The sequence below is a fragment of the Fukomys damarensis genome, unplaced genomic scaffold (assembly GCF_012274545.1).
Source record: "Fukomys damarensis isolate Sample0158 unplaced genomic scaffold, DMR_v1.0_HiC HiC_scaffold_27, whole genome shotgun sequence".
Lineage (NCBI taxonomy): Eukaryota > Metazoa > Chordata > Mammalia > Rodentia > Bathyergidae > Fukomys > Fukomys damarensis.
This window is the reverse complement of record NW_022900939.1, coordinates 20414130-20425569: the sequence shown is the minus strand read 5'-3', so window position 1 is coordinate 20425569 and position 11440 is coordinate 20414130. Positions and strand designations below refer to the sequence as shown.

At 45.4% G+C, this 11440-nt stretch overlaps 1 protein-coding gene across 2 annotated transcripts in view; it reads right to left on the bottom strand.

The window, feature by feature from the left end:
• Positions 1 to 1159: 1159 nt before the first annotated feature.
• Mrgprd (MAS related GPR family member D) overlaps positions 1160 to 11440 on the bottom strand; it is a 14090-nt gene continuing 3809 nt past the window's right edge. The window contains exon 2 of one of the 2 annotated variants that reach the window (XM_033756782.1): positions 1160 to 4004. In XM_033756782.1, coding sequence (XP_033612673.1) covers positions 3041 to 3994 — 954 coding nt within the window. In that variant the 5' untranslated portion in view covers positions 3995 to 4004 and the 3' untranslated portion in view covers positions 1160 to 3040. The remainder of the gene's footprint in view (positions 4005 to 11440) is intronic. The other variant, XM_033756781.1, reaches the window with a different exon arrangement.

Below are 11440 nucleotides of genomic sequence, written 5' to 3'. Positions count from 1 at the left end.
CTCCCAGAGTTCTGGGATTACAGGTGAGTGCCACGATGGCCCACTGAATTTTGTAATTTTAAATTGTTTTCATTGATGTTAGATCAGTAAGAAATTTAAATAGTTCCCAATACACCATAAAATGTACTCCTTTATTAATGGGTTATCAACATCCCCGAGCCCACTGATTCCTTCTATTCCTAATCAATCTCTTGCTTTATTGAATTACTTAGGATACAGTTCAGTTTTCACTTTCAAACGAATTCCTACGGATTTCAGTTTCCATCTTGGTTCCTGTTGTTTCCTAGTCTGTGTATTTTTATCTGTACTTAGCGTTTGAAAACAAACACATTGAGTGATGGCAAAAATCCCTGTCATTCCTACTGGATGACCCCCGAGTCAGCTTCTGCCTCACACTCACCCGTGTGCCCAGTCTGGCCAGGCCAGTGAGACAAGAGGACAGGGTTGGCACAGGCCCACTATGTTGGGAGGATGGCAATCAGACCCTGGCAAAGGGGTGTTGGCTCGCTGGTTTGATTGAGCTCTTTCTCCAGACCAAGGCATCCTTCTCATCCTGGGCTGGCCCGCCTCCTCCAGGAAGCCTCCAGCCTCCCCAGGCCTTACTCCCCTTTCCTCCCCTTGACTCTGCAGCCCAGACTCTGCAGTGGCATCCATAGCCCTTACTACTCCTGGTGTCTCTGGACACCACAGAACTGGCTGTGGGCTGGAGGAGACTGGGGATCTTTTTGCATTTGGGGAGGGGCCTTTCAGCTGGGCAGCTCCCTCTGGCCTCTTCTTCTGTAGCTGTGTGATGGGAACAACACCCCCCCACAGCTCTCCTTCTGGGGCCACACTGGGTGCCACAAGAACTCATATACTAGCTGGGCATGGTGGCATGCCTGTAATCCTAGCACTTCGGGAGACTGAGGCAGGAGGATCGCAAGTTCAAGGCCAGTCTGGGCGATTTAGCAAGAAATCAAAAGAAAAGAAAAGAAAAAGGGCTTAGAGTGTGGTTCAGCTGGAAGAGTCTGGGTTTAATCCCTAATACTAAACCAAAAAACATCCTTAACAGCCCCAACTGATCCCATAGAGGAATTCCTCAGGGCAGAGCTGGGCAGAGCCAGCCAGCAAGCTTGGTTTGTTTGGAAATAGGTGGTGTGGAGACTGTAACTCAGACAGACAAATGCAGCATATCCACATTCCACAGGCCACCACCGGGAGACGAGAAATACAAGGTTCCGCATTTCTCTTTTCTTGGTGGTTGTTTTATTTTGGCTTTTAAATGACACATACTAATTGTACAGATTTATGCAGTGCAACATGATGTTTCAATACATGCATACGTGGTGCAGTGATCAAATCGACACGGTCAGGGTTTCTGACACCCCAGACAGGAATTATTCCTCAGTGGTGAGACTCAAAATCTTCTGCCTAGCTATTTATTCATTTATCTTTTTATATTACCGGGGATCAAACTCGGGACCTTGCGTTTGCGAGGCAGGCGGAACCACTGAGCTAAATCCCTGACCCCTGTCTAGCTATTTTAAAATGTGCAGTATCTTGTTACTGACACAGTCATCCTGGTACACATGAACCCCAGAACATATCCTCCCATCTGACTGTAATTTTGCATTTGTTGACCTCATCATGACCTCTCCGGCCTCCGGCAAACTGTCCTCCTCTGTACTTCATCTTTGTCTTTTTTTTGGTACCAGGAATTGAACTCAGGGCCTTGCTCTTGCCAGGCAGGTGCTGTGCTGCTGCGCTACATCCCCAGCTCTACTCTACTTCTGTGAGATCAACAATTTTAGGTTCTGAGTATGAGGGAGATCACATGGCATTTGTCTTTCTGTGCCTGGCTTTTCCCACTGAACAGTGTCCTTGGCCCTGTTGTCACAAATGACAGAATTTCATCGCTTTCTATGGCTGAGTAGAATTCCTTTGCATATACAGTGCATTCCCTTTACCCATTCACCCAGTGGTGGTTACTTGGGTTCATGTGATCCACACCTCGTCTACTGGGATCAGTTCTGCAATGAACACATCCTGATTTCCTCTCCTTTGGTACACACCCAGGAGTGGGGCAGCTGGGTCACGTGGCAGTTCTAGTTTTGGTTTTTTGAGGTCCTCCATTCTGTTTTTCCTAACTCACATTCCCACCGACAGGGTATGAGTTCTCCTTTCTCCCCGTACTCACTGGCATGGGCCATCTTTTGTCCGTCTGAGCCTAGCCGATCTCACAGGAGTGATGTGGTGCCTCAAGGAAAGCTGCTTTATCCTGAGCCCCCACAGGACTCTTAGCAGGGAGCCTGGTCACCTCCAGGCTCTGCACCCCCTTCTCTGGGAGTTGCCTCTCGGCTGTGCCCTCATGCTGATTGCACATCTACTCCCGGGTCTCTGATCATCGGCTCCCCCTGGCATGCACTGGCTGGCCTCTGTCCCAGAGCAGTGTGGCCTCTCCAGGAAACTGAACAGGCCTGGCAGGGCGTGGGGAGCAGAGATTGAGGGGTCAGTGTGACCTCAGAATCCAGTGTAGGGGTCAGACGGGGGACAGGACCGAATCTCTGGGCTCAGCACCAGCCAGGTGTGGGTCAGCAGTGAGGGCACAGGTGACTGGCTGCACACAGGTTCATCAGCATGGGCACTTGATGCCACCAGTGTGTGCCCAAGGAACAGCCCCATGAGCCACTCCCCCAGCATGGACAAAGACACCATCTCAAGGGGAGGAGGTGGCTGAGGGAATGAGCTTTCACATCCAGGCCAGAAGCCTGTGACCCCACCTCTAGAGGCCATTGCCATAGCCAGCTTCAAACAGTACCTGGCTAAAGGGTACCGTCTATCCTCTGACTAGAGATTGGCTATAAGGGAAGAATTTACACTGCACCTCCCAGTTAGAGCCAGGATGCAATATGGTGATGGTGGGGGGGTGACTGCAGCACGATGAGCGGGAAAGCCCTTGGGGCCCCTGCAGCAGGACAGCCAGGATCTTGCAGGGAAGGGAGGAGGGGGAGCTGTCACCCCCAGGATGTGGCCTGTAAGGTGAGAGGCGCAGTGGACCACCTCAGATGCCCTCCTGGGTGCCTGTGGAGGGCGTCTCCCTTCCCTCCAGCTCGGGCTCCTCCTGCAGTGCCCGGTCCAGAACAGCCCCCATGGACTCCTTCAGCCTCTGGCTCCTCCGGCTGCCCACCAGGAAGTAGATGACTGGGTTGGCGCTGCTGCTCACAGAGGAGGAGAGGCGGGACAGGCAGACCCACAGGAGCTCCACGTGAGGCCGCAGGCCCGCCCAGTATAGGACAAACCAGTAGATGCCCAGGGGCAGGGAACAGACAAGGAACACGAAGACCGAGACTAGGATGACCACGTACAGCCGCCGGGGCCGTCGCCGCCGCACCAGAGTGCTCTTCTGCACCTGGACAAAGAGGGTGACACTTGATGTGGCCATCACAGGCGTGAAGACCCCTAGGATGAGGGCGCCCAAGGCCATGTCCACCTTGAAACACTGTGCATAGGTTAAATCCCAGAACCTGCTGCAGAACAAGGAAGCCAGCATGTTCATGATGAAGGACAGCGCCCAGAGTAGGGTACTCACTGTGGCCGACAGGTGCCGGGGCCGGTGGCACTTATACCACATGGGGTAGAGGACTGAGAGGCAGCGCTGGGTGCTTATGGCTGTGAGCAGGCTTAGGCTGGTGGTGTAGGCAAAGTACTTCACCCTCTTCATTACCTCGTAGGCAGTGACTGTCACCTTGGCTCTAGGACTGATGCTCAGGTTGGCACTGCTGTTGGTGCTCCTGAAGTCAGTCAGGGGCTGGGTCTCCAGGCTTATCGTGGAGGCCATGCAGAGGAGGAAGAGGAGGTCGGCCACCGCCAGGTTGAGAATGTAGGTGGAGAAGGGGGTCCTCCGCAAGCTGCGGCTCAGCAGCCAGATCACAGTGCTGTTGCCCGCTATCCCACACACACAGGTGACAGTGGTCAGGAAGGTCATAGCAAAGTAGACCCAGGTCACCTTGTCCATCCCGGAGCTGCTGGTGGTGATAGGGAAAATTTAGGAAGTGTCACAATAAAGATAACTTCTGCCCCTCACTCTGCTTCGTTCAGAATTAACCGGTACTGGAGACACTTAGTCGATCACAAAATTTTTGTAAGTGAAAAGAACCACTGTTACTTTGTTAGTCAAACAAGCTCCCTTCTCCCTGGCTAGAGTAGGTAACAGAATAAACCTCAAAGGTAAGTTCCCTGACAAAAAACTGCATCTGGGTTGAAATTCAACTGTCTTGCTGTTATGTTTTGGGTATCAGCAATGTGAGCTGTGAAAATGCAGTGTAGCCAACTGAGTAAGATCAAAGCTGTAAAACCCTATAAAAGAAGGGTTGTAACCCAATGGGGGAGTCGATCAGGGCACCGGCATTAGGTGTCATCAATCCCCATTGATGGAGTAAACTTTAATTTTATTTCCATTCTGCTGCCTCTCTGTGTGTCACTTGCCAATTCCTTCCATGACAGTGGAAGGCATCAGGGTTATCCCTGGGAAGGAAAATGGATCAACACGAAACTCCATGATGCTTGAAGTATAGGGCCCTTCTGGGAGCCTCCCAAATTTCTAGGTTTGGGAATGTTATGCTGATCCCTCTGGCATCTACCATGGTCCTCTCCTTGTGGCTGTCATTCAGCTTGACTCTGCTACACAGTGTCCCACTGTGGACACCAACTTGCTATTGATGTTACTTCTCAGGCTAAGGTGTCTTCTATTTTGAGCTCATTTTCCTAGATTATGGAGAAGTATTGACTTTTATTGAATGCTTTTCTACATCTCTTGAGATTATGATTTTTTTTTCTCTTGTCATCTTTAAATCCTGTGAAATCATTTCCTGAAAATTAGAACTCAGGAGCAAAGAGATAATTAATTACATTCCTCAATTTGAGGCACACACACCAAGACCATCAATCCAGGTAAAATCCCCTACGTGTATTTCCTCTCATCAACTCTAGCCTGGATTCTTTGTCCTCTCCAACTTGTTTCTGTTCTGATCTGGTTAACACGGGTCCTGGGACATCTACACATCTTGCAATGTGGCTGTTGTTCAGCGTCTGGGGCATCCTTAGGAAGGAAAATGGACCAATGTGAAATTCTGTGTGGCATGGACTGGCAATACCTTTCAACATCTTTCTACCCTCTTTTCAACATTACAGAGGCTGCCCATTCGCATTTCAAATCACATAAACATTGTGATTAGAAGTTTTCCTTTTTTTATTTTATTCCAAAGTATGTGCTTACATGGGAGCCATTCTACATAATTTGGGGGAAAAATCATTTCACCGTTAATTATGATAAGGGCTGCCTGAGGCCTCAATAGTCCAGTTCCGCTGTGACACTCAAGGGCAAGATTACATCAGCTGAAGACATTCGAGAACTGAGTAGTAACACAAAGACAAAGGTTTCACCTGGGGAGGGACAAATTCCTTATCAGTTTAATTCATCCCATGTACTGTTGTAAGAACATTTTGCTCACCTCACCGTCCTAATCAACTTGAGCTCCTCATAAACCTAAGATCCTCATTAGTGTAAAATCCTTGTCCTAGGATTACTGCCACCCTCTGAGAGTCTGATACTACCTATGAACCCAAACACACTGGCACACTTGGGGTGTTTTTGTCTTTGCTGCCCAGAGCAGCACTGATTAGGCCCAAAACCCAGCTTTTTCTCTAAATCTCATTTCTCATCTTCACTCTTATCAGCTTTTTGTTGAAGTGGCTCACGGGAGACCAGGACCCACTGCAGGGGTTCTGGTAACACCCCCTTTCCCGTTCCCTATATGCTTAGAATATATCCAGCTGGCTGTAAGGAAAAGTAATTTGTTGTGATAAAATTTCATGATATCCATTGACCCAATTTTACTTGTCTATTTCTTAACTGTGGATTCTTGCCATTAGATTTCCTAATGCCATTATCCTAAAAACACTGCAAAGAACATACTCATGCATGTCCCTGTTGTACTAGACTCAGGATTTTTCTGGAATATGTTCCAGAAGTGGGGTAGTTGGGCCATGCGCTAAGCACTACCTGGTTTATTTTCTGAATAGCAGTTCCAGATTTCATTTTCATGCAAGGACAAGGAGATTCCCATGTCCTCATCCCCTCACTCACGCATGGCTTCGTGCATTTCCCTCATTCTTGCCAATTGGATGCTTGCAAAGTGACACCTGGTGTTTTAACTTGCGCTTCTCTGGCTCTGGTGAACTTGAGCCTCCATCCATACATCTGATGGCCACTTGGGCTTCTCCTACTTTGAATTGCTTGGCCACATCTGCTACCCATTTTTTTTCTGATTGGGTTTTCTTTTCTCCTCTTTTCTTATTTGTAGCCTTTGTTTGTATTTCTAGGTGATAATTCATTCCTGGGTTTATACATTGCAGGTATTTTTGTCTGAGAATCCTCTTTAACATGACAACTTTTTGATGGTGAACTCTGGTAGGCAGGCACTCTCAATTCTAGTAGAGCCACCACCATATGTTTTTCACCCTTAAATGGTGAGCCTTTTGGATCTTGTTATTTCATACCCACTGGTGAGAAAAATATTGCCTATATTTTTCTCTATTACTTTTATAGATTTTTCGCTGTTAGATTTCAGTCCTGGATCCAATTAGAATCTATTTTTATGAGGGAGCAAGTAAAAAGACTTGATTTTTCCTCCTTATTATGGACCAGATTTTCTAGTGCCATCCCCCACATAGCCTGTCTTTTCCTTATTGATTTATGAAGCTCTCATGTTGATTTGAAGCTCTAATTGATTGTGAAGCTCCTCATTCTGTATCAGTGCTTTATCTGTCTGTTCCTATAGCATTATCAGTGTTGTCTAATACATATGGCTTTGTGTTGTACCATTTATCTTATATGATGAATCACCCTACTTTCCTTTTTTTTTTTTAAATTGAAGTAGCCATTTGTGAATCTTTATACATTTTTGAGTAAAATTTGGGAATTCCTTTATGAAAAAAACCCTAAATATTCATAGAACTTAGACTAGTAGTGGAGACTTGTGACCTTTAGAATGTTATCATTGTGTCCCTACCATGAAATGTCTCTCCAGTCTTAGGTCCTTTTTCATATCCTTTAATATAATTAATAAAAGCTTTGAAATTTGCCTCAAAAAGTTCTGTATATTCTTTATTGTGTTAATGTCTCAATATTGCAAGAGTCATTTTGCTGATATTGTAAGTGGTATTTTATTACATCTAAAAGGGTTTTATTTATAGTTTTTAATTGGACTTCTGATGCAGAAAATTTGATTTTTATTTTGTTTTGTTTTTGAGACAGGATCTCACCATGTAATCCAGGTTGGCCTTGAGCTCACTGTGTAGCCTAGGCTGGCTTCAAACTCACAGTGATCTTTTTGTCTCAGCCTCCCAAGTACTGAGATTAAAGACTTGCACCACCACACCTGGCTTAAGAATTGGATTTATACTTGTTTTGTGGTCCAGGTAAGGCTCCTTTTCATTGTTGTGTGTGCATGTGTTTATGTTTATGTTAATGTAGGAGCCCACCATCCAAAAGAAAAACTATAATTATGACAATAACTGATTCGATTTTGTTTTTGTTTTGTTTGGTTTGGTTTGGTTTTTTGAGAGAGTGTTTTGCTAAGTAGTTCAGACTGGCTTTGAACTCATTATGTAGCCCAGGTTGGCCTCGAACTCATAGCAATCCTCCTGCCTCAGCCTCCAAGAGTACTGGGACTACTGGGGTGTGCCACCATGTTTGTCTACCTGTTTTAATTTTGATTACTGTGTGGAGAATAGATATATAAAGTCAAGAGTAAAGGCTGAGGTTGGCATGATGGTGCGTGCCTGTAATCCCAGCACTCTGGGAGACTGAGGCAGGAGGATCATAAATTTGAGCCCAGCCAGGAAAACTTAATAAGACCCTGTCTCAAAATAAAAATAAATAAAAAAGCACTGGGATGTAGCTCAGCGTGAGCCCTGGGTTCAATCCCTAGTACAATACAACCAGCAAAAGAAAGAATAGAGGCTGTCTAGGGGGCCATTGTGAGATGTGTCAAAGCCTGGGCATCTAAGGGTGTCTGAGGGCATCTGAGGGCATCTGAGGACACAATCCCATCATTTAGCTCAGGCACATGATGGGGCTTCATTATATAATAATGACTCAGCATGGACAACCACACACGTACCACACAGTCTGCAAGGTCACCCAGAATGTTTTGTCTTACTGGGTCTCAGCAAGCTGGTGGAAAACTACAATAGGTTCTGTGGTGGAAATTAAAGTTGGGTTCCTGCTTTGTAATGTCAGCTCCATGTGTGCTCTTTTCTTTAGAGACCTCGTCTGATCAGGCTTCCCTTTAGCCCACCGACCCCAATAGGCTGTGAGACCAGTGAGGGGGCTGATGTAGATGCCAGAGGAGTTGGTGGTAGTGGGGGTCATGAGAAGCAGTTGGATTGGGGATAAATTTGAAGGTAGAAGCCCAGAAGCCAGATGAAATAGACACAGTGTTGGTTAGTTCCTGTAGTCAATCCTTAGTGTGATTCATTCATTCATTCGCTCACCCTGGTGAATTCTGACTGCAGTGCTGTCCCCTTCCATGGATAAACTGGACAGCAGCACTGTGTTAGGGCTCCAATTTCCCTATCTCCCTCACCAACACTTGTCATCACTCATCTTTTGCATTATAGTCTTCCTAGTGGGTGTGCGAAGTGAACTGTCCCTGTCGTTTGGATTTGTATTTTCCTAATGACCAGTGGTGTTAATGGTTTGCCATTTGCGCATCTTTGGAGAAATGTCTGTTCGGAATTTTTTTCCATTTTTAAACTGGGCTGTTGTTTTATCATTGAATTGTTAGAGTTCTTTGTAAACTCTGTACACCAAACCTTTACAAAATATGATATAGATATTTTCTCCTACTTGTTAGGTGACCTTTTTACTTGCTTGGTGTTCGTCAAGGTGTGAAAGATTTTAATTCTGATGAAATCCAATTTATCCTTTTTTCCTTTGTTGCTTATGTTCTTGGTGTCATATCTAAGAATCCATTGCCAAATTCAAGTTACAAAGATGGACCCCTGTGTTTTCATCTAAGGATCTTGTGATTGTAGCCCTTTTTCTAAGGTGTTCATTTTTTCTGGCTCATGGTTTAGTTTTGGCTTTGATTTTTGAGGCAGAGTCTCATTCTGTTGCCCAGGCTGGGCTCAAATGACCTTCCCATTACAGCTTCCTGAGTAAATAAATGGAACTACGGGTGTGCACTGCCATGCCTGGCTGGATTTTCCTTTATATTTAGGTCTACTTTGAGTTAATTTAAAAACTTTTTTTGTTTTTGTTTTGTTTCCTGAGATAGGCTCTCCCTATGTAGTTCAGGCTGGCCTGGGACTCACTATGTAGCCCAGGCTGGCTTGGAGCTCACAGTGATCCTCCTGCATCAACCTCTTACATCCTGGGATTACAGGCATGCACCACCATGCCTGGCTCACTTTGAGTTAATTTTTGTGAATGGTGTGTTACCTTCATTTTTGAAGGATTATTTTCTCTGAATAAGGAATTCTATGTTGACAAGTTTTTCTTCCTTCCTTTCTCTCTCTCCCAGAACCATGCTGAACCACTCAGTGTATGAATTCAGTTATCACACCCTGATATTAATCAGTATCATCCAGACCTAAGCTATAACACTGGATATTGCGAGATTTACATTGTTGAATGTCTGGTTTTTTGTTTGTTTGTTGGGGTCCTCCTTAAAGAGTGGCGGGCTTCTAGTGGATATTTAATTTACTGGCAGGTAAGCATGGTGCTTTCGATCTTCAGGACCTTGGATTTGGCAATGGATCCTTAGATATGACACCATGAAGAAAGAAGAAAATACATACATTGGATCTGGTGAACAAATTTAGAGTCTGAAGCTTGTTTGAGCTTCATGAGGCCTGGTCTGGGATAGCTGCTGAGAAGGCTTTCTGGGCTTCCTACCAACCTCCCAGGTGACTGATGAAATCCCCCCACTCTGGCTTCTCTAAACCTGACCCTCTCCAGCTCTGTGCAAGCTCTAGGAATTGTCTGCTGACAGCTAATTAGTAACTGGTTTTGCCCAGCACCCTGTGTATAGCTTAGTTTTCAGCCACAGGTGTGAGGAGCTCCCTGTGCAGAATTTTGGGGTTCATTCTCTGAGCAGCTCACTGCCTCCTGTCTGGTACTCCACCTCCCAAATTCCAGCCGCCTACAGCCCCGCCAAAGGGTGACTTCTGCATCTTCAGCTCAAGCTTTGCTTGGCTTCCCCTGCTTTCTGTGGCACTGTTCAGAAGGCTTCTCTGGGCTGGAAGCCAGGGTGACCACAAGACGCGCCCCTTACAGTTCTCTCGGTGGTCACAGCGCGGGGCTGCCTCATGCCCAATATTGGTAAACAGTTTTTTCATATGTTTTCTCCAGTTTTCTAGTTGTTTATGGTGGGAGGGTTGTCTAGTAGCAGTTTTTCCATTATGACAGAAGTGCCTCACAATATTTTCCTGTTGATTATTGCTGGTGTAGAAAAGAACAGTTAATTTTTATGATTTTTACTGATCAGGCAAATAGCCTGACTTATTTTATCACGTGTTTCAGTTTGTCTCTTGAATATCTTGATAATCTACAGAGCTATTATGCCTTTCATGTCTTATAGCATAGTCCAAAAATCTAGTACCAGGCTGAATAGAGAATGGGGAACACTTATCTTCTTCCTAATCTCAAAGAAATTATGTCTAAAGTTTCTCCATTAGATACAAAGTTCACACTAAATTTTTGGTATTATTATTATAGACAGCTAAGTTAGGTAGGAATATCGGCAGTCAGACAGGGCTAGGCCCTCGAGGGAGTCAGTGCAGAGGAGGAGAACACATCAAAAACTCGTTGGAGGCGCATCTGAAGATTAGTCACAGTGGCCAAATTTATGTATTTCCCCAGGGAAGCTAGATTATTGGTACCACTCTATTGAGATTTCCCATATAAATAAACCTTTATCTAATTAGGGGTGGACCATCTCCCATCCACTAAGACTAAGACTACTAAACTAAGGCTAAAGTCTAGGACTATAGCTTAGTGACCAAGCTTAGTTATTGATGTCGTCCATAAGCCCTTGCTACTATCGGATGAGTCTTAGCTAAATGGCTGTACTCGTACTCATATTAATTGTAATTAATTATAATTGACCCATGTTGTGTCTTTGCTCTATAAAACTTTCTCAGAGAAGTGGGCTTGTTGGCAACCCATTCAGGACCCCTCCTGTCTCTCAGAAGCTAGTCCTATTCCCCATTCCCAAAGATTTTCCTAATCTCTATTGTTCCTTAGAATTCATTCTTTCTGGAGCTGGAACTCAGCAACTCAGCGTATCTAACATCTAGCTGATTGGGAGTTACGTTTATCTCCCCTATATCATTATCTATTATCAAGATAAGAAAATTCTTTCCGGCTGTGGTGGCGCATGCCTGATCCCAGCAC